Source organism: Stenella coeruleoalba (genome assembly GCF_951394435.1).
Source record: "Stenella coeruleoalba genome assembly, chromosome: 9".
Classification (NCBI taxonomy): domain Eukaryota; kingdom Metazoa; phylum Chordata; class Mammalia; order Artiodactyla; family Delphinidae; genus Stenella; species Stenella coeruleoalba.
In genome coordinates this window covers 31,678,461-31,700,016 of record NC_137155.1, presented here as the reverse complement: position 1 = coordinate 31,700,016, position 21,556 = coordinate 31,678,461, and the positions used below count along the sequence as shown (strand labels likewise).

Sequence of the window (21,556 nt, the reverse complement as noted above, 5' to 3'; positions counted from 1 at the left end):
ACAGGTTGCTGGCTTGTTTATGAATTATGGTAGCAGGTTCTACTATAGACTATCACTTATCTTTGCACAAAATCCTTCACAGAGGAAACAAAACCTTCCACATACCTGCCTCAAAACAGTTTTTTTCACCATAGTATTATATACTTGAGTTTTGAACAGTCAGCAACTATTAAATGTGCCATGAAACACGCATAATACTTAGCAAAAAGGACTCTGGATTTTAAATGTTTCTATCTTTACATCTTGTGAGATAAAGATAACTTATTATAATGCCAGTGAACACATTTCCCAAAGAAATGTATCACACTTCTGAATACTTTAGCTTTATAATGATCTGTCTCGAATAATGTTACAGAAAAATAGAGAAAGGTGGAATAAATTAATATTTGGCCTAAAATAGATACTGAATATATGTGCATGAAAAAGGTTAATATTTTCATTTGGTGTAAGTTTTGAGTTTCATGTACGTCACCGGCTATAAATCTCCACAGGTGTTCTTCAAGGAAGGTACTATCATCTTTATTTGACATTTGGGGTTGCTCAGTCTGAGAAGTTAAGGAACCTTCTCATGGAAGTAAAACTTGTCCATTGGTCTAGATCTCAGGGATAGCTCAAAAAGTAGTGCTGTTTGCCCACCTGAAAGAGGTGACAAACTTATAGCAAATTTACTTACTGAATAAAAGAGCTTCCAGTACAAATAAGACAAATTTATTTTAGAAGTAAATAGCACTCAACTGCATTATACATTAGGATTGCTTACTCTTAACTTATAGGTCTATTCTCATCCATTCTGCGAGAACAAGCAAATCTTAGGCATGATGGACCAAAATGGATAGTGCTGGATGGCGATATTGATCCCATGTGGATTGAATCACTAAATACTGTCATGGACGATAACAAGGTGAGTAATACCTCAGTGCTAAACCTTAAAGGTAACACCTGGAGTGTATTGCGTTCCATTCACTTGTGGACTTTAATACCAGTTTCAGGCATTAACCTGATATTCTTTATGTAATTACTACTTTGATGTGGCACCTTCCTGGTAATTCTCTTAATTTCACTATTAAAGAATTTAAGGGAATACATTTTTTCTTGTCTATAAATTTAACCATCTTTAAAGAGAGATATGTATCCAAGGATTTAGTTCATCCAATCTTACCATTTTCTAAGAGCTAGGTGTAAATTATTATTATATCTTCTCTTTAAGTATGGACTACTTGGATCATAAAAGAATGAGTTTGTGCCCTATGTTAATTGGCTAAATTTAGCTCTTGAAATTAAGTAGTTCCTATGGCTACAGATTTGAGTATGCATTCCTAAGCATTTTGCCGTGGTTAATCCAGAATTTCCAGCAAAAATAAAAGGTGAAGATACAGGTCTTTGAGACAGCATTGAAGCAACCCAAGGCCTACTGTTAGGGTCAGGAGAAAGAAATCATTAGTTGTCATTGCTATAGAATAGTAGTAGTAACCCCCTTAACCTAAGAGTAATTACTGTTTTCTGAACCAAGACATTGTCTATCATAAAATACGGGTCTGAGATCTTTATACTTGCATGAGTTTCTACAGGAAGATTTAAAACTGTGATAGTTCAGATTGTAAATAAAGTTTATTTCTTATGGCATTCAGGCCTTTTTATGTAATCAACTCTTAAAACAAGGGTCTTATATTTAGTAATAATTACCACAGTTATTTAAAGGTTGGCATGAGTGAGTCCATGTTGGTGAGTTTGTTCCTCAGGGGTTAGCGAGCTCCCCTGAGGATGAACTGAGATCATTATTCAGACTGCATTTCATTGTTTGTTTGTTTTTTATTTGTTTTTGTAACAAACAACATTTTTAAAATGGAAGGATAGTTGAGTTACAATGTTGTGTTAATTACTGCTGTACAGCAAAGTGAGTCAGTTATGCATACACACACACATACACACACACATACACACACACACACACTCACACTCTTTTCCATGATGGTTTATCACGGGATACTGAATATAGTTCCCTGTGATATCCAGTAGGACCTTGTTATTTATCCATCCTATATATATTCCGACTGCATTTCTAGCTCAGGCAGTGACCTCATAGCCTTTGGCACTTCTCCTGGGGGAAGGACTTTGTGCTGTTTTGGAAAGTTAGCAGCCTTGCCTTTGCTCCCTAATGAAATGGCCACTTTTGTGCTGTGCTGCTCTGTCTAGGTGCTGACCTTGGCCAGCAATGAACGCATAGCTCTCACTCCCTCTATGAGGCTGCTGTTCGAGGTTCATCACTTAAGGACAGCAACCCCAGCTACTGTTTCCAGGGCTGGTATTCTATACGTGAACCCACAAGATTTAGGCTGGAATCCGTGAGTATTGCTTTTATTTTAATTGTGGTAAAATATGCATGAATGTCGAATTTACCATTTTAACCATTTTTAAGTGTAAAGTTCAGAGGCATTGAGTACATTCACGTTGTTGTACGACCATCATTACCATCCATCTCCAGAACCTTTTGCGTCTTCCCAGACTGAAGCCCCAAAGGCACTAAGCAGTAGCCCTCCCAGCAGCCCCACCTCCTTTCTACTTTCTCTCTATGAATTTGAATACTCTAGGTGCTTCTTATAAATTGAATCATATAGTAATTGTCTTTTTGTGCTGGGCTTATTTCACTTAGCATAATGTCTTCAAAGTTCATGCATGTTACAGCAGGTGCCGGAATGTCCTTCCTTTTCAAAGCTGAATGATATTCCATTTGCTAGAGATATATATACCTCATATTGTTTATCCATTCATCCTTCTGTAGATACTTGGGCTGCTTCTCCCTTTTGACTGTTGCAAATAATACTTCTGTGAACACGGGCATAATCTCTTTGAGTCCCAGCTTTCAATTATTTTTTGATACATACATGTACAAGCTGAACAGCTAGATCATATGGTAATTCTGCTTCAAATTTTTGGAGGAACTGCCATACTGTTTTCCATTAGTGGCTACTCCATTTTACATTCCCATCAGTAGAGCACAAGAGTTCCAATTTCTGCATGACCCCACCAATACTTGTTATTTTCTCTATTTTTTATAATAACCATCCTAATGGGTGTGGAGTGGTATCTCATGCCAGTTTTGATTTACATTTTTCTAATGATTAATCATTTGAGCATCTTTTCATGTGTTTATTGGCCATTTGTATATTTTCTTTGGAGAAATGCCCATTTCAGTCCTTTGCCTATTTTTTAATCTAGTTGTTTAGGTTCTTTGTTGTTTTTGTGAACATTTCTTTTTTTAATCTTAGGTTTCTAAGAATGCTAAACATGTATTTGATTATTTGAAGAAAATGTTAGCAATTAAATTTAAAGTTAATTAATTAGGCTAACTTAAAAATCACTAAATTAGCACCCGTATGCAGTTGTCATTTTTAGTTGGACATTACCCTGTTCACACCTTGCACATGTTAAGACATATTTGTTGACTAAGTGAATAAGTAATAATAATAGCTCGTATGGAGCACATAGATATAAGTATATCATTTAGTGAACATTTGTGTGTTTGTATGTATACACATAACATGCATACATGAACAGTGGTGATGCTTTGATTTAGAATAAAGAAGTTTTTTGTGCCCACTTGCTTACTCTTCAGATGCTTACACTTTCCATAATTCATTCTGGTGGTCCCTTGTCACCCCCTCTCGTATTCCCACTCTGCGCTGTAGAAACATCTGAGCTCTGCACATGAACACGTGCTGGTGCCTGGCATGCTTCTTGTGTCAGATGTCTTCTCTTTACCCCTCCACCCTGCTCTGTGCCCCCAGCGGCCATCCTGTGTGGACCACATCAGTGGGCTCCTTGCCCTCTGGCTTCTGGTTGGTTTGGCCAGTGAGGAGCCCTGGCAGGAAATGAGAGGGAGAAAAGAGAGTGAGGTTGGGCTATTCATTCCCTTGGCTCCCTCCCTGCAGGAGCACATCAGGGTGACCGTGACCTTCATCAGCAGGTCCTCTTAAATGTCTCCATGAGATTCTTTGCTTCCAGGTTTTGATAGCCCTTCATTCTCTTGTCCCTGCAGCCGCGGGTGCTCTCACCATTTCTAAGCCATCACCCCATGACATGGCGCTCTCCAGTTTCCCTGCTTCTGCCCACACCTTTGCCAATAGTCCCTTTATTGATCCTTCTCTATTATCCTAATTTGAGGATGACCTCTGTTCCCTGCCAGATGCCTGGCTCATGCACTCCTCCAGGCTACTTTTCTGTGTACTGATTTATTTACTAAAAGTCTCATCCTCTAACTCAGCAGCCAAGTAGACCCATACCCAGGTTTCTGTGAAGGTAAACCTTCATTGGCTAGGGGAGGGAGTGATTTTTAAAACTCTAAAATGGAGAGTACTCCTTGAGCTAATAGCTCCTTTCCCCAGCTAGGATTTTGACTATCTCCTAGGATGCTTCTGTTGATCGGGAGCTAGCTGACGGAGAATCTCCAGTGCCCCTTGACTCCCCCATATGGAGAGCAGAGGCAGTCTTGTACCGCTCACCCCCACTGGTGTGGTCTGATTTCAGTAGTGAATCTCACAGTTCCCAAGGTCTCTGTAGTTCAGTTTTAATAACATACGGAGATTTGTGCTAACAAAAGCGGTCTAAATCCCCATTTAAAGAAAGACTTTTATCTCATAAGTCAAAGGTCACAGTTTGGCAAAAGAGTCACCCAATTTACATTCTTGAGAAAGTTAAACCCCTCTTCACCATTAGATTTTATTTTCATGGAGGTTTTTTTAAATTTAAGATCAATGGGTAGGTTTTAATTTTCATATGTGTGACCAAAGGGTCCATCCAGGTCATTATCCAAAATAATGGGAATCTTCTGTAAAGGATATTTTTATATTTTTACCTCCTACTGCCAGAAACTTTCAATGAACTACCAAAAAGTGGCTCTTTCAAGTTGGGAGTGGTATATTTTTAACTCCATATTTATTGGGTAATTTATTACCTTACTTTAATGTCATAATATTAAAAATGTGATAGCTTTACATGTATTGACTCATTTAATCCCTAATTACCTTCTGAGATCAATATAGTTATCAACCTAATTTCCCAAACCAGTATCTGTCTCAATTTTCCCCGACTTTTTAATTCGAAAGTGTTCAAAAATATAGAAGAATTGAAAAGGTGGTAGGTAGTACATTGTCCAACCATGCACTCTTTTCCTGCAGTCATCAATTTTTACAGTTTTACCCAATTTAATTTCCTTTGGCTGTACATACACTCCCTCTCACAGGCAGAGAGAGACGTATATTTTATTTTTTTATATTTATTTTTTTATTTGGTTGCACCGGGTCTTAGCTGTGGCTCACGGGCTCCTTAGTTGCAGCAAGCGGCCTCCTTAGTTGTGGCATGTGAACTCTTAGTTGCGGCATGCATATGGCATCTAGTTCCCTGGCAGGGATCGAACCCGGGCCCACTGCATTGAAAAGTACGGAGCCTTATCCACTGCGCTACCAGGGTAGTCCCCTATATTTTCTACTTTTATTTATTTTTGCTGAATTATCTGAAAGTAAGTTGGAGACATTGACAGTTCATCCCTAAGTACTTCAGCATCTCTCTCCTAAGAACTAGGATATTCGCCTATATGAACATAATTCAATTAACATACCTAAGAAATTCATCTTTGATATAATACTATCAAAACAAACAGTAATTTTTCACAATTTCCCAGCTACCCTGGGAATTTCCTCTGTAGTTTTTAAAAAAAATCCAGCATCAAAACAAGGACCATGCATTGCATCTACTTATCTCTGTTTTCTCCTTTAATCTAGAATATCCACCCACCTTTTTCTTTCATGACATTTACAGTTTTGAAGAGAACAAGCCAGACATTTCGAAGAATAACCCATTGGTGGTTACAAAGTGGGTCAACCCTTCTGTCTCCATATATTAGGTGACATTTTTAGTAAAGAATTTTTTCTCTTCTTCCCTTCTACTCTCCTTCCTCCCTTCCTTCCTTTCTCTCTCTCTTTTTCACTCTTCCCCCTTCCTTTGTTCTTTTTGAGGAGTGTCATTTTCTATTCATGGCTTCTTTTGTCTTAGTTCAGTGGGTTATGATTCATTGCCAACAGTATTCTTTTGCATGCTCAAGTTGCCCTAAATTTTGCCAGCAGGACCCCCTTCAAGCCAGCCCCTTGCATGTTCTTTTGTACTTGTTCTCCTAAGTCTGAGCATTTTGCTTTCTGACTAACGCAGATGCTTCTGGCTCATCTCAGACTTTACTTCCCCTACGCTTCTTTCACCCATTTCTCTAAGGAGCTGGAAGTGACTGCTTTCTGTATAAGGAGTGGTATTTAGAATCCAAGATAGGGATGCTAGGAGGGCTCATTGCCACTGGTATGTCATTTCTTCTAGACCCTTCAGTGAACGGAGTTAGGAAATATATTTTCTTAATTCATATTATGGGAACTGATAAGATATTTTGGATAGAAGAGATTATGAAATACTATGTTCATAGTATCCTTGTGGGGTTCATAGTATCTCTGTGGGACTAAATAGAATGCCATCATTGCTTAAGCTACTTGGAATATTTTTGTTAAAATTCACTGAGCTATTTAAAAGCATAATTTTATGTCCACATTTTACAGGTATGAGGTCAAACAACATCCTTAAAGTTACATCATTATGTGATTAGCTCTAGAAATCAAATACTATTTTAATTCTGAGTTCTAAGTAAGTTTACCAGAAGAATCCTAGACAGTTCATATATGTCTGTTGAGATCTTGAGACAATAGAGAAAGCAGGAGTTAGAAGAAAATTTCTGAAGATTATGATCAGTGAGAAGTTTTTCTAGTAGAAAAGAATAAAATGCACGGAAAGGGAAAAACAAACAGGTAATGAATTAAATTCATTTATAATTATTTAAATTATTAAAATTATTTAAAGTGAGCATAAGTGAAAGTGAGAGCTACCAAACTGTGTATTGCATGGCTTGTACATAATGATAGGAAAATGCAGGAGTATTTCTGGAATTCTGTCTGATTCCTGGAAGATAACTTTTGGTAGCCACAACTTGAGATCATACTTCTTTCTCTATTACTTTAGCTGAAAATACTCCTTTTTAAAAAATTGACTTTATTGAAATATAGTTGATTTACAATGTTATGTTAGTTTCAGGTATACAGCAAAGTGATTAAGTTATACATATATATATAATAGTTTGCCTCTGCCAATCCCAAACTCCCAATCCACCCCTCCCCCATGGCAACCACAAGTCTGTTCTTTGTGTCTGTATGTTTCTATTTTGTATTGATAGATAAGTTCATTTGTGTCATATTTTATATTCCACATATAAGTGATATCATATGGTATTTGTCTCTCTTTCTGACTGACTTCACTTAGTATAATAATCTCTAGGTCCATCCATGTTGCTGCTGCTGCAAATGACATTATTTCTTCCTTTCTTTTTTTCAACAGCTGAGTAATATTCCATTGTATATATATACCACGTCTTCTTTATCCATTCACCTGTCAGTGGACATTTAGGTTGTTCCCATGTCTTGGCTATTGTGAATAGTGCTGCTATGAACACAGGGGTGCATGTATTTTTTCGAATTATATTTTTTTCCTGATATATGCCCAGGAGTGGGATTGCTGGATCATATGGCAATTCTACTTTTAGTTTTTTTGAGAAACCTCCATACTGTTTTCCATAGTGGCTGTACCAATTTACATCCCCACCAACAGTGTAGGAGGATTCCCTTTTCTCCCTTTCCTAGCCAACATTTATTATTTGTAGACTGTTTAATTATGGCCATTCTGACCAGTGTGAGGTGGTACCTCATTGTAGTTTTGATTTATATTTCTCTAATTTTAGCTGAAAATATTCTTTTGCCTTTGTCTCACTCATTGTCTCACCTCCATTGGATAAGCTTGTTGTCTTCTACCCCTGCAATCCCATCCTTTCATCTTTGGATATTGTTTATATGTGTAAACATACAGATTCAGAAATCATCAAAGTACACTCCTGATCTGTGGGTTCTTTTAACTTCTGCTATTTTCCAGGCCACTGTGAATAATAGAAAACCCAGCTATAGCTGTGAGGGGCAAACTATAGAGAACTCTGATGAATTCCTGCTATCCTGTATGACAGGATTCCGACCGCAGACTACAGAGTAATAAATAAAAAAGTCTTCAGAAGGCTGAAGACTTTGGCTACCTATATAGTTTCTAAACTGCTGGACTTTAGACTTCCTGTGATGTGCCTATAGCAGTTCTAGAGAAGGAAGAAGAGCAACACAGCTGCTTATATGGAATATATTTGCAAGCACTGATGAGCCAAAGATTCTCTGTTAGTGACCTAGACGTTGGCATTAAGATGATGCATTAAGGCATCATAATGTAGCTATTTCCTGAGGCAGGGGCAGCAGTGTGGGTGATCACTTATGTAGGTAAGGAATAAATAAGTATGATATTTTCACTTGTATGTTGTATGATAGCAGTGTGTTTCATTTGGCCATGTTCAAATCTACAGCAGCTTTTAAAAATCAGGAGAAACTTTTATATGAAGTAAGGTGAAAGGAATTGCCAACAGTACAAAAGTACAGCTTCAGTTTTTGCCGTTGCTGAAGATAATTTGCTGTCTTTTAATGTTTACTAAATTTAGCAGTAATTTATACATGAAATTTAAAACTGTCCATATTTAACAATACAGACTTTTATTTATTTATTTTTTTTACTTCCAATGCTGTGTGGTGTGCTTGACCTCTAGCAGAGGTCATTTTGGTTGGTTGTTTTTTTTCCCCCGGTCAGGATCAGCTCTTACCACGTCTCCTGGTTTGATAGAACTAACTTTCTTATTTGTGGACGTAATTGATACAACAGTATCATTTGCTCGTGGGCCTGGTTGGCTCTCCCTTTGAGACTTTGGCTACTGCCGACGTGGGTCAATGAAGTAGCTCTTACATGTCCCCTAAGTGCAAAGACCAATTCCATCTCTTGGGGCTGTGTTGACACTGCAGCTCCTAGTTACCCCTGCACAGCCTTCTGACCCCACAGAGACCAAAGACGGGGGTGGGGAGTAGGGGTAGAATTTGCTACATGCATCAGGGCACTGCCTACCAACCCTTAAGACCTACCGAACATACTGTCTTTAGGCGATGATCAGAGAGGCAGAGCCAGGATCTGAACTCAGTTTTCTCAGTTCTCCCAAATCCACCAACTCTGTGCTAATGAGTAGCACTGATTGAGAATTTGTTATATGCCAGATGTTAATGTAAGCACTTAATACATGAGAACTCGTTTGCTGCTCACAACAACCCTAGGAAGTGCATTTCATTATTATCTCCATTGACAGATGAGAAACTTGAGGCACAGAGAGGTTAACTGACTTGCCCAAGGTAACAGAGTTAAAAAATGGATAAAGACTCAGGCAGTCTTAGAGCTCCATCTCCCTAAACAGTTCTCTCCCCTGCCCCCCTCCCCGCAGTAAGCTCTGGATACTAAGATTCCACTTCTGACAGCTTATGAAGAGTAAAATGAGTAGCTGAGTGGTAGGTGTAGCCTTCATTCCCAGTACCTAACACCTGCATTCCATTGTTCCATGGCACCCACTGGATGCAACTCGTGGAGCCCCAGAAGTGGTCTCTCAGTTGCCATCATGCAACTGGACTGCAGCTGATAATCATTCCTCTTGGACCTGAAAAAGTTTTTTTTTTTTTTTTTTATCTTTTTAAAAAATTTTTATTTTATATTGGAGCATAGTTAATTAATAATGTTGTGTTAATTTCAGGTGTACAGCAAAGTGATTCAGTTATACATATTTATGTATCTGTTTTTTTTCAAATTCTTTTCCCATTTAGGATATTACAGAATACTGAGCAGCGTTCCCTGTGCTATACAGTAGGACTTTGTTGGTTATCTACTTTAAACATAGCAGTGTGTACATGTCAGTCCCAAACTCCCAATCTATCCCTGCCCCACACCCTTCCTCCCTGGTAACCATATGTTTGTTCATTAAGTCTATGAGTCTGTTTCTGTTTTGTACATAGGTTCATTTGTGTCATTATTTTTAGATTTCGCATATAAGTGACATCTTTTTTTTTCTTAAGTGACATCTTATGATATTTGTCTTGCTCTGTCTGACTTTATTAGTATGATAATCTCCAGGTTCATCCATGTTGCTGCAAATGGCATCATTTCATTCTTTTTTTTGCTGAGTAATATTCCATTGCATATATGTACCACACCTTCTTTATGCATTCTTCTGTCAATGGACATTTAGATTGCTTCCATGTCTTGGCTATTGTAAACAGTGTTGCAATGAACATTGGGGTGCATGTATCCTTTTGAACCATGTTATTCTATGGATATATGCCCAGGAGTGGGATTGCTGGATCATATGGTAACTCTAGTTTCTTAAGGAACCTCCTTGCTGTTCTCCATAGTGGCTATACCAAGTTACGTTCCCACCAACAGTGCAAGAGGGTTCCCTTTTCTCCACACCCCCTCCGGCATTTATCGTTTGTAGATTTTTTGATTATGGCCATTCGGACTGGTGTGAGGTGATATCTCATTGTAGTTTTGACCCAAGATATGATCTATCCTGGAGAATGTTCCATGAGCACTTGAGAAAAATGTGTATTCTGTTGTTTTTGGATGGAATGTCCTATAAATATCAATTAACTCCATCTCGTTTAATGTATCATTTAAAGCTTGTGTTTCCTTATTTATTTTCATTTTGGATGATATGTCCATTGGTGAAAGTGGGGTGTTAAAGTCTCCTACTATGAATGTGTTACTGTCGATTTCCCCTTTTATGGTTGTCAGTATTTGCCTTATGTATTGAGGTGCACCTATGTTGGGTGCATAAATATTTACAATTGTTATATCTTCCTCTTGGATCGATCCCTTGATCATTATGTAGTGTCCTTCTTTGTCTCTTCTAATAGTCTTTGTTTTAAAGTCTATTTTGTCTGATATGAGAATTGCTACTCCAGCTTTCTTTTGGTTTCCATTTGCATGAAATACCTTTTTCCATCCCCTTACTTTCAGTCTGTATGTGTCTCTAGGTCTGAAGGGGGTCTCTTGTAGACAGCAAATATATGCATCTTGTTTTTGTATCCATTCAGCCAATCTGTGTCTTTTGGTGGGAGCATTTAGTCCATTTACATTTAAGGTAATTATCGATATGTGTGTTCCTATTCCCATTTTCTTAATTGTTTTGGGTTCGTTACTGTAGGTCCTTTCCTTCTTTTGTGTTTCTTGCCTAGAGAAGTTCCTTTAGCAGTTGTTGTAGAGCTGGTTTGGTGGTGCTGAACTCTCTCAGCTTTTGCTTGTCTGTAAAGGTTTTAATTTCTCCATCAAATCTGAATGAGATCCTTGCTGGGTAGAGTAATCTTGGTTGCAGGTTTTTCTCCTTCAACAGTTTCAATATGTCCTGCCACTCCCTTCTGGCTTGCAGAGTTTCTGCTGAAAGATCAGCTGTTAACCTTATGGGGATTCCCTTGTGTGTTATTTGTTGTTTTTCCCTTGCTGCTTTTAATATGTTTTCTTTGTATTTAATTTTTGACAGTTTGATTAATATGTGTCTTGGCGTATTTCTCCTTGGATTTATCCTGTATGGGACTCTCTGTGCTTCCTGGACTTGATTAACTATTTCCTTTCCCATATTAGGGAAGTTTTCAACTATAATCTCTTCAAATATTTTCTCAGTCCCTTTCTTTTTCTCTTCTTCTTCTGGAACCCCTATAATTCGAATGTTGGTGCGTTTAATGTTGTCCCAGAGGTCTCTGAGTTCTTTTCATTCTTTTTTCTTTATTCTGCTCTGCAGTTCTTTTCATTCTTATTCTGCTCTGCAGTAGTTATTTCCACTATTTTATCTTCCAGGTCACTTATCCGTTCTTCTGCCTCAGTTATTCTGCTATTGATCCCATCTAGAGTACTTTTAATTTCATTTATTGTGTTGTTCATCGTTGCTTGTTTCATCTTTAGTTCTTCTAGGTCCTTGTTAACTGATTCTTGCAATTTGTCCATTCTATTGTCCATTCTATCTCCAAGATTTCGGATCAACCTTACTATCATTATTCTGAATTCTTTTTCAGATAGACTGCCTATTTCCTCTTCATTTGTTAGGTCTGGTGGGTTTTTATCTTGCTCCTTCATCTGCTGTGTGTTTTTCTGTTTTTTCATTTTGCTTATCTTACTGTGTTTGGGGTCTCCTTTTTTGCAGGCTGAAGGTTCGTAGTTCCTGTTGTTTTTTGTGTCTGTCCCCAGTGGCTAAGGTTGGTTCAGTGGGTTGTGTAGGCTTCCTGGTGGAGGGGACTAGTGCCTGTGTTCTGGTGGATGAGGCTGGATCTTGTCTTTCTGGTGGGCAGGTCCACGTCTGGTGGTGTGTTTTGGGGTATCTGTAGACTTATTATGATTTTGGGCAGCCTCTCTGCTAATGGGTGGGGTTGTGTTCCTGTCTTGCTAGTTGTTTGGCATAGGATGTCCAGCACTGTAGCTTGCTGGTCATTGAGTGAAGCTGGGTGCTGGCGTTGAGATGGAGATCTCTGGGAGATTTTCGCCGTTTGATATTATGTGCAGCTGGGAGGCCTCTTGTGGACCAGTGTCCTGAAGTTGGCTCTCCCACCTCAGAGGCACAGCACTGACTCCTGGCTGCAGCACCAAGAGCCTTTCATCCACAGGGCTCCTTAATTTGGGATGATTCGTTGTCTATTCAGGTATTCCACAGATGCAGGGTATATCAAGTTGATTGTGGAGGTTTAATCCGCTGCTTCTGAGGCTGCTGGGAGAGATTTCCCTTTCTCTTCTTTGTTCTCACAGTTCCCAGGGGCTCAGCTTTGGATTTGGCCCCGCCTGTGCGTGTAGGTCGCCGGAGGGCGTCTGTTCTTTGCTCAGACAGGACGGGGTTAAAGGAGCCGCTGATTCGGAGGCTCTGGCTCACCCAGGCCGGGGGGTAGGGAGGGTCACGGAGTGCGGGGCGGGCCTGCAGCGGCAGAGGCCGGCGTGACGGCGTGACGCTGCAGCCTGAGGCGCGCCGAGCGCTCTCCCGAGGGAGCCGTCCCTGGATCCCGGGACCCTGGCAGTGGTGGGCTGCACAGGCTCCCCGGAAGGGCGTGTGGCTAGTGACCTGTGTTCGCACACAGGCCTCCTGGCTGCGGCAGCAGCGGCCTTAGCGTCCCATGTCCGTCTCTGGGCTCCGCACTCTTAGCCGCGGCTCGCGCCAGTCCCTGTAGCTCTCCCAAGCAGCGTTCTTAATCCCCTCTCCTCGTGCACCAGGAAACAAAGAGGGACGTAAAAGTCTCTTGCCTCTTCGGCAGCTCCAGACCCCTCCCCGGACTCTCTCCCGGCCAGCCGCGGCGCACCAACGCCCTGCAGGCTGTGTTCACGCCGCCAACCTCAGTCCTCTCCCGGCGCTCCGACAAAAGCCGGAGCCTCAGCTCCCAGTCCCGCCCGCCCCGGCGGGCGAGCAGACAAGCCTCTCGGCTGGTGAGTGCCGGTCGGCCCGATCCTCTGCGCTGGAGTCTGTCCGCTTTGCCCTCCGCACCCCTGTTGCTGTGCTCTCCTCCGCGGCTCCCAAGCTCCCCCACTCCGCCTCCCGAAGTCTCCACCCGCGAAGGGGCTTCCTAGTGTGTGGACACTTTTCCTCCTTCACAGCTCTCTCCCGCTGGTGCAGGACCCGTCCCTATCCTTTTGTCTCTGTTTAGTTTTTTCTTTTGCCCTAACCAGGTACGTGGGGGGTTCCTTGCCTTTTGGGAGGTCTGAGGTCTTCTGCCAGCGTTCAGTAGGTGCTCCGTAGGAGTTGTTTCACGCGTAGATGTATTTCTGGTGTATCTGTGGAGAGGAAGGTGATCTCCGCGTCTTACTCTTCCGCCATCTTCATCATTCCCCCTGAAAAAGTTTTGACAGTAGATATTTTATAAATCTAGCAGCAGTGTATAGGTAGTTGAATATTTAATAAAACCCTATTGTGAAGGCTTGTGAATATCAAAGGGAGCCTTTTCTAAGATAATCATCTCGCCTTAATTTCTTCTGATATTAAAAATATGAAATCTGGGCTTCCCTGGTGGCGCAGTGGTTGAGAGTCCGCTTGTTGATGCAGGGGACGCGGGTTCGTGCCCCGGTCCGGGAAGATCCCACATGCTGCGGAGCGGCTGGGCCCGTGAGCCATGGCCGCTGAGCCTGCGCGTCCGGAGCCTGTGCTCCGCAATGGGAGAGGCCACGGCAGTGAGAGGCCCGCGTACCGGAAAAAAAAATATATATATATATGAAATCTGATTTGCTTAAAGCAAGGTGTAGCTGTCATGGGTCTGGTCGCACTGCATCTCTGGTGGCAGCTATATGTATTTGTGATCACTGCTTCCCATTTGATGAGAACTCTGAGCAGTTGTTTTTCACGTCATATCATACAGTTTCTTTCCAGAGACTACTGTGGGTGCTACTAAGTCATGTTTCATTTTATTGATAAGTAGTGTTTTATTAATATGTTAGAGATATGAATGTATCAAAATTCGTAACATTTTATAAGCTTCAGATTCATACGCATGTACCCAAGTGTGAGATACCATTTTAGAGCCACTTACTGGAACCACATTATCAGCTATCAGGTTAGAGTTACATTCAGTCCAGTGAACAAGGAGGGACTTGGAAGTAGCCCCTATGGAATTTTCACCTTTTTATTTGTAACTGATTTCTCATTACTAAGTAATTGATGCCAGTTTTCATCAAGAAAGATCCCAAGCTGTTTTCATAAATAAAGCCTACCCTCTGAAAATACTTTCAGTCCTCTAGGAAATGACAAACTGTACCTCCTTATAAATGCTCAGTAATGGCCTACTTACCGTCTATTATGTTGGGTTTCTAAGTGCTATTAGGAGTTTCTTTTACATTCTTTTCATTAAGGTAAAAATGGCCATTAAAACAAGTTTTTAAAGGGTCATTTTAAAATATTTGCCATTTGAAAAATAGAATGAACCCACTCAATGTGTCCCTGAAGTGTTGGACCAAGCTGTGTTGAAGGGGGAAGCTTTTGAGTTGGTGGAATTTTCCTTTTCAAGCCGGGTGCCCCATAAAAGCTTTTCTGTGTTCTTCTTCAGGTATGTGGCCAGTTGGATAGACAGAAGGCAGCATCAGTCAGAAAAGGCCAATTTAACGATTCTTTTTGATAAATACATTGCTGCATGCTTGGATAAGCTGAGAAGAAGCTTTAAAACCATCACTTCAATTCCAGAGAGCAGCCTGGTGCAGGTTTGTCCTGGGTCACACCGTTTCACACTCTAGTCCTGATGTGGTAGTGTGGCTTGATCAAAATAGAAGTTCTTGCTTGTTCAAAAAGGTGCAATGGTTTCTGGCATGGTTAGGTTGCTCCAACCCTCCCCCACCCCAGCCCCCGTGTTCCCCAGTGCTTTTTGCAATCGTCTGTCACACGCCTATCACATGCTATGACCATTTGGGTTTGTGGTCTGTTTCTTTCACAAGACTGTGAACCAGAAGACTGAAGCCACCTTTTACCATTTTTATATCTCCAGAGATTTCCATAATGCCAAGCACATAGTAGGTCCCAATACATTATTGAATCATTGCGTTCTTCCCAAGTATATTTGCGTGGAATAAGAAGAACAGGATAGTAACAGCCTCATTTATTTTTCTGTTTCCTAAGTAACTGGCCCAGAGAAGGTGCTCAGTGTGTTGTTTTTGAGTACAAAAACATTCATGCAATTAAAGATGTTGGCCGGTGAGTAAGAGAAAGCTTCTGAACTCCGCCTCGTCAGGCACCACCCTGCCAGGCCTCCCACTCTCTCTTCCCTTTCTTTTCTCCCCCTCCCAAAAATAGTCCTCAAGTCAGGTCAGTCTAGTTCATAGTATTTGGATAGATTTTTTTTTCTGATCCTCATTGTGAGACAGCTGGTTAGAGTGAAGAGTATATATGATACATTGTCATGGCAGCAAATGAAAATAATTCACAGCACACAGAAATGAAGGTTGTGATCTTAATCTCAGCGTGAAGAATAACTATCCCCAGCCTCTACAAGTCTAAAACTTGACAGAAGGTTAACAGTTAGAAACCTTTATTTGTGTCTCTTTAGGAGCAAAATTGGTTTTGAAGTACTTTGTTACCATGAAGTTACTATGATACAGAATTTGTTTGAAGCTAAATTAGAAATAGTCACAAGCATAATAAGAAGAGAAAGTTCAGGTTTTCGGATAATTCACACACCAATTAAGAAAACGATAGTCTTCAACAGTAATTATCTGAGGTATAATTTATTTCTGAAAGCAGGTCTGAATTTATTCATAATGAATTAATTTTGTGGTTAGCCTAATTAGACGTCCTCTGGTGTAATACTTGCAAAAAAGCAAGTGTCGAGTTCCTTCTCAACTTGACTTGTGTATTTGTGTTTCTCTGTGGTGCGAACTTTTTCATTCAAGAGTAGTGTGAAAATAAGTCAGTAGGAATTAATATGATTTTTGCTCTCACTTCCTCCTTTTGTAGTACTCAGAAATGGCATTTTATCCTTAACTCCTTTTTTGGCTGTTGTTGTATAAAGTCGTCTCTTTGCAGTGATTGCTTATAAGGACAAAATGTGAGACAAAAATGAGCGTATAGGAGAATAGCTTAAGAAGACTACCTTATTTTTATCGAAGTATAGTTGATTTACAATGTTGTGTTATACATACTGGTATACAGAAAACTGATTCAGTTATGTATATATGCACACACATATATACACATATATATGTATGTATATATATTCTTTTGCATATTCTTTTCCACTGTGGTTTATCACAGGATATTGAATATACTTTGTGCTATACAATAGGACCTTGTTGTTTATCCATTCTACATATACTAGTTTGCATCCGCTAATCCCAAACTCCCAATCCATCCCTCCAGCCCCACTTCCCCTTGGCAACCACAAGTCTGTTCTCTATGTCTGTGAGTCTGTCTCTCTTTCATAGATAAGTTCGTTTGTGTTATATTTTAGATTCCACATACAAGTGATATCATGTGATATTTGCCTTTCTCTGTCTGACTTCACTTAGGATGATAATCTCTAGGTCCATCCATGTAGCTGTAAATGGCATTATTTCATTCTTTTTAAAAGGCTACTTTAAGAAATTAATGTACTGTGTTTTCCAGTATATGAAACTTTTTTGCTTTACATTTGGTAAGGTGTTTTAACTCATTCAGAATATGCACCAGGGTATGATTTTATTAATTGCTGGCACAGAGCTTAAAATGTTTTCCAAGTACTGTGTTTGGGAGAAAACAGAAAAAATCAGGTGAGTTATCAGCAAGTTCAAATCAGTGGATAATGTCATATGCAGACCTTTCAGTCTTTTTCATTTTGATTTTAACAGTTCCTTAGACTCACATGGCTTCTACTCAGGAATAGCAAAGCCTCAGAGTTTTACATTATTTTTCTTGATAACAAATTGGTGAGTTTTATTCCATTAGAAGATTATTTTAAATTGGCAATCACGGCACAATATAAAATAATGGAAATCAAGAGAGACTGAAAAATATAAACAGGCGCTCAACTATTTAAATTTTGGAAACATTTCCAAATTATGTCCAGGACCCAGTTTCCATGTTACCATGGATTTTCCCCACCTCTCATGGTTGGGAAGGAGAGGCACACACATGACGTGCTTTGTTATAGCTTCCGTAACTGTGTGTATGATAGTGATAAAAATCTACTGCTGCCTCCAAAAACTGGGGGAAGGGTATCATGAGTTTTGAGGGTCTAGGACAGTACTAAGTCATGAAAACCAGTTTTGTGCTTTAGAGCAGGGGTCCCCAATCCCCGGGCCTCGGACCAGTACTGGCCCCGTGGCCTGTTAGGAACAGGGCCACACAGCAGGAGGTGAGCGGCGGGCCAGCGAGGAAGCTTCATCTGCCTCTCGCTCCCCGTTGCTCCTCCGCATTGCTCACATTACCTCCTGAATCATCCCCCCACTGCCCCCGCCGTCCATGGAAAAATTGTCTTCCACGAAACCGGTCCCTGGTGCCAAAAAGTTGGGGACTGCTGCTTTAGAGAACTAGCTCAAAAACATGTTCATTTTGGTTATGATTTCACATGACAGAGGTGTTTGCAGCACCCATGTTCCCTCCTTACTGACCTGATTGCCCTGGACACGGAGTGTGTTTCAGACCAATAGAGCCGTTTCACCCGGAGGTGAAGAGCAAGTTCCTGAACAGCCTTTCTTCCAGGGTTAACTTTAGTGTCCTGTCTAAAAAATGCCAGAGGCTAAGGCTGTCAGTCCGGCTTTCTAAATTTATGACAACAGGTGGGGGAAACAGCTGCTGAAGTACTAAGGGAAAGTGGGTTATCTAAACGTCCAACCGTGGGAAATGGTTACATAGCCTTTCCATCTAGTGCCTTCATTCCCAGGGATATTGTAGGGCAACACTTAGGGAAAAGGAAAAATGCCTTTAGTTTGTTTTTAAGTGAGAAAGTGGTCTATAGAATATACCCACTATGTGTAGTATGTAGTAGTATGACTCCCTATTTATAAAAAAGACAGCACAGCTATATCCCCATTATTTTTTTCTTTTTGGTTTTATGTATTTCTCCTTATTACAGTGATTGTTGGAGGATTTATGATAATAGGGTTTTTTTTTTTTTAACAGTTTGTTGTTACCTAGAAGATTAGTTTGGTTGAAAGCGGCCAAGGATGTCCACCGCTGACTCAGAAACCCAAGGCCGCCATTTTTTTGTCTCACGGGGTAGCAAATCACAGAACGGGGAGAAATCACAGAATCTCTTAAGGGTACAGTGGATTTGTTAATAAGCCCTGTGAACTTACTTCACTGTTTTAAAAAAAGTTTCCCTGAAAGAATGGCTTTTTCTTTTTCTTTAGACTCTTTGCACTCTTTTGGAATGTTTGTTGACTCCTGAAAATGTACCTTCTGACAGCCCGAAGGAAGTTTATGAGGTCTATTTTGTCTTTGCTTGTATCTGGGCATTTGGAGGCATTCTACTACAAGATCAGGTATGTGTAGAAATAGTTTATAGAACCAGTTTTATTTGGGGGGAAATATTATTCTGTGTGATCCCTATGGGGTTTTTAAAAATGTATATTATCATAAATCTATCCTACTTGCCCTATTCTCTCCTAAGCCTGTAACGTTGTCAGCAAGCTCGTTCAGGCTGGTGGTGCTCTCTTTGGCTGATAAGGTCAAATCCATAGCCTTCCATCAGATCTGTCTTCTGAATTCAAGGTTCCATGTCAATACCAGCAGTGTTTCAGTGTGCCTGAGACAGGGTGCTTCATCTGCCCCACCCCCATATTTGCTCTTCCTCTTTCGTCTTTTCCTCAGTGATGCGTTTCTCCCAGTTGCTCTAGTTAAAAACCTAGGAGACATCATCTTATTTCTACATCCCATGGTCATCAGATCCTTTCAGTTAGAAAATAGCTGTCACATCTGTCCCCTCTTCTCTATCCCTACAGCCTTAATTCAGGAGTGTATCATCTTTAGATTGTTGTAGGCTACCACATTGTTTTGGCTTGGACTCCCATAACAAAGTATCATACCCTGGGTGGCTTAAACAACAGAAATTTACTTTCTCTCAGTTCTGGAGGCTGCAAGTCCAAAGTCAAGGTGCCAGCACGGTTGAGTTCTGGCGAGGACCCTCCTCATGCCTTGCAGACGGATACCTTTTTCTGTGTCCTCACATGGCAGAGAGAGAGAAAGATAAAAAGTTTTCTTATGTCTTTTCTTGTAAAGTCGCTAATCTAAACATAATCACCTCCCAAAGGCCCCATCTCCAAATACCATCACATTGGGGATTAAGCCTTCAGCATATGAATTTTGGTGGGGAGATAATTCAGTCCACAGCACATAATAACATTCAAATTGGTTTCCAGGTCTCTAGTCCTCTTACCCTCTAAGTAGTCTCACACATGATTCCTAGGGTAATTGTTGTGAACCACAGTCAGCCTCAGGCTGGTTCCTTTCCATTGTTCTTTCCTTCACCCTAAAGTGAAGCTATCATTCCTACACAGCATTGCTAGTACAGTCCGTTTGTGGCTTCTGAGTTCTTCTGGGCAAACACTTGAGATACGAACTTGCATAGATGTGGGCACACACACGTGCGCTCACGCCCACACACGACGCATACCACACACAAACTGCTTAGACTTGCTGAAGTACAAAGTGGGAGTTTTTCACCTTTAGAATTTGCACATCTAATCTCTCCCATGCACCTCTCTGTATAGATTTTTTCATGTAATCTTTACAATAATTCTTCAAGGTATCCTCACTGTGCAGATAAAGTAAAGCTCAGAGAGGCAAAGTAACTTGACTGATGGGAAATGATGACATCAGGATTCCCACTCATGTATCTCTCTCTCCACAAGCCATCCATGGTACACCAGGATCTCTTATGGTCATAGTGCTTCTATGGGTACCTCTGAATCTTTGAATTAAAAATAGATAGCATATGTCTTCCAGGCTTCCCTAAATGTCTCCAGATGTAAACAGGGAATTTAAATTGGAAGGCATCACAGCCAAGAATGACCCAAATTTGTTGGTTTACTCACTGTAGGTTCTAAAATCCATGGTTGCTATAACCTGAGGGCCAGTTCCTCTTCTTGTTACTAGGTAACCATAAATTATATCTATAAATAAATCTGGCATTCACTTGGCATTCTACATCTTATTCTGACCCTTCTCAGAAGCCACATTTCCTTCAGTAATCTCCAAGTGCTTTCTAAAGAATATAGCCTCTGTTGCCTGAGTGAGAATATTGGGTGACTTCACATGGTTTTTCTCAAAGGCAAAATTTACATGTGTGGATTTCTCCTTCATGGAGACCACATGCAGACTCTCCCTCTCTCCCCCTCTCCCCTTCTCCCCCAAAACCTCATGGGTTTTGTCTTTTTTCCAGTGTTCTCCAGAAGGGTTTTCCTTTTCCAGGGCCTACAACCAGGTAAAAATCACATGAGTAGGAGGTTGACAGCTGAGATCTTTCTACTCCTGATCATAACAGCTCACCTTCCTCCCAGCTGATCCTCTTTTCATCTTTGCAGTTTCCCAGCCTGGCAGCCTTCCAGCCAGTTATTCAAGCCAGCAGCTGGGCATCGCATGGTCCCCTTCCTCTCCCAGACACTCTTTCCCCAATTAATAGTTATCATCATCATCATCATCATCTTTAAACTTTCAAAAAGACTTTAACTGTGAAGCGTTCAAAAGAGAGGCTATGAAGTTGGAAACATGAATGAAGCAGACCCCAGAAAGAGTCTTAGGGTAGCCATTTATTCAACAAATTTGGGTGCCTACTGTATGTCAGGGAACGTGCTCAGGGCTCTTAATAGGCTAGCTCGCTGAATCTTCAAAAAAATAAATCCTGTCTATATAGGTACAACTATTCTTCTTTTACAAAAAAGAAACTGAAACTTAGATAAGTTAGCCTGCTTGGGAACATGGCTAACTAATGTCTGAGGCAAGTTCAAGCTGCAGCAGACTGACTCAGGACCTGTGTTCTTAACCCAGGCTGTTGCAAACACCTTCCAAAATTGGCCCCCCATCAACCCTCCCTGAGCCTCCTATAAACAGCCGTTATCCTTTCTCACTTGGCTTCTGAAGTAAGCTCCTCACTGG

General features: G+C 40.6%; 1 protein-coding gene across 1 annotated transcript in view; it reads left to right on the top strand.

Moving 5' to 3' along the window:
- Positions 1 to 21,556, top strand: part of DNAH11 (dynein axonemal heavy chain 11) — a 317,894-nt gene that overhangs the window by 149,794 nt on the left and 146,544 nt on the right. Inside the window, exons 41-44 of the mRNA XM_079931174.1 lie at positions 774 to 901; positions 2,194 to 2,342; positions 15,045 to 15,195; positions 18,814 to 18,945. Coding sequence (XP_079787300.1) covers positions 774 to 901; positions 2,194 to 2,342; positions 15,045 to 15,195; positions 18,814 to 18,945 — 560 coding nt within the window. The remainder of the gene's footprint in view (positions 1 to 773; positions 902 to 2,193; positions 2,343 to 15,044; positions 15,196 to 18,813; positions 18,946 to 21,556) is intronic.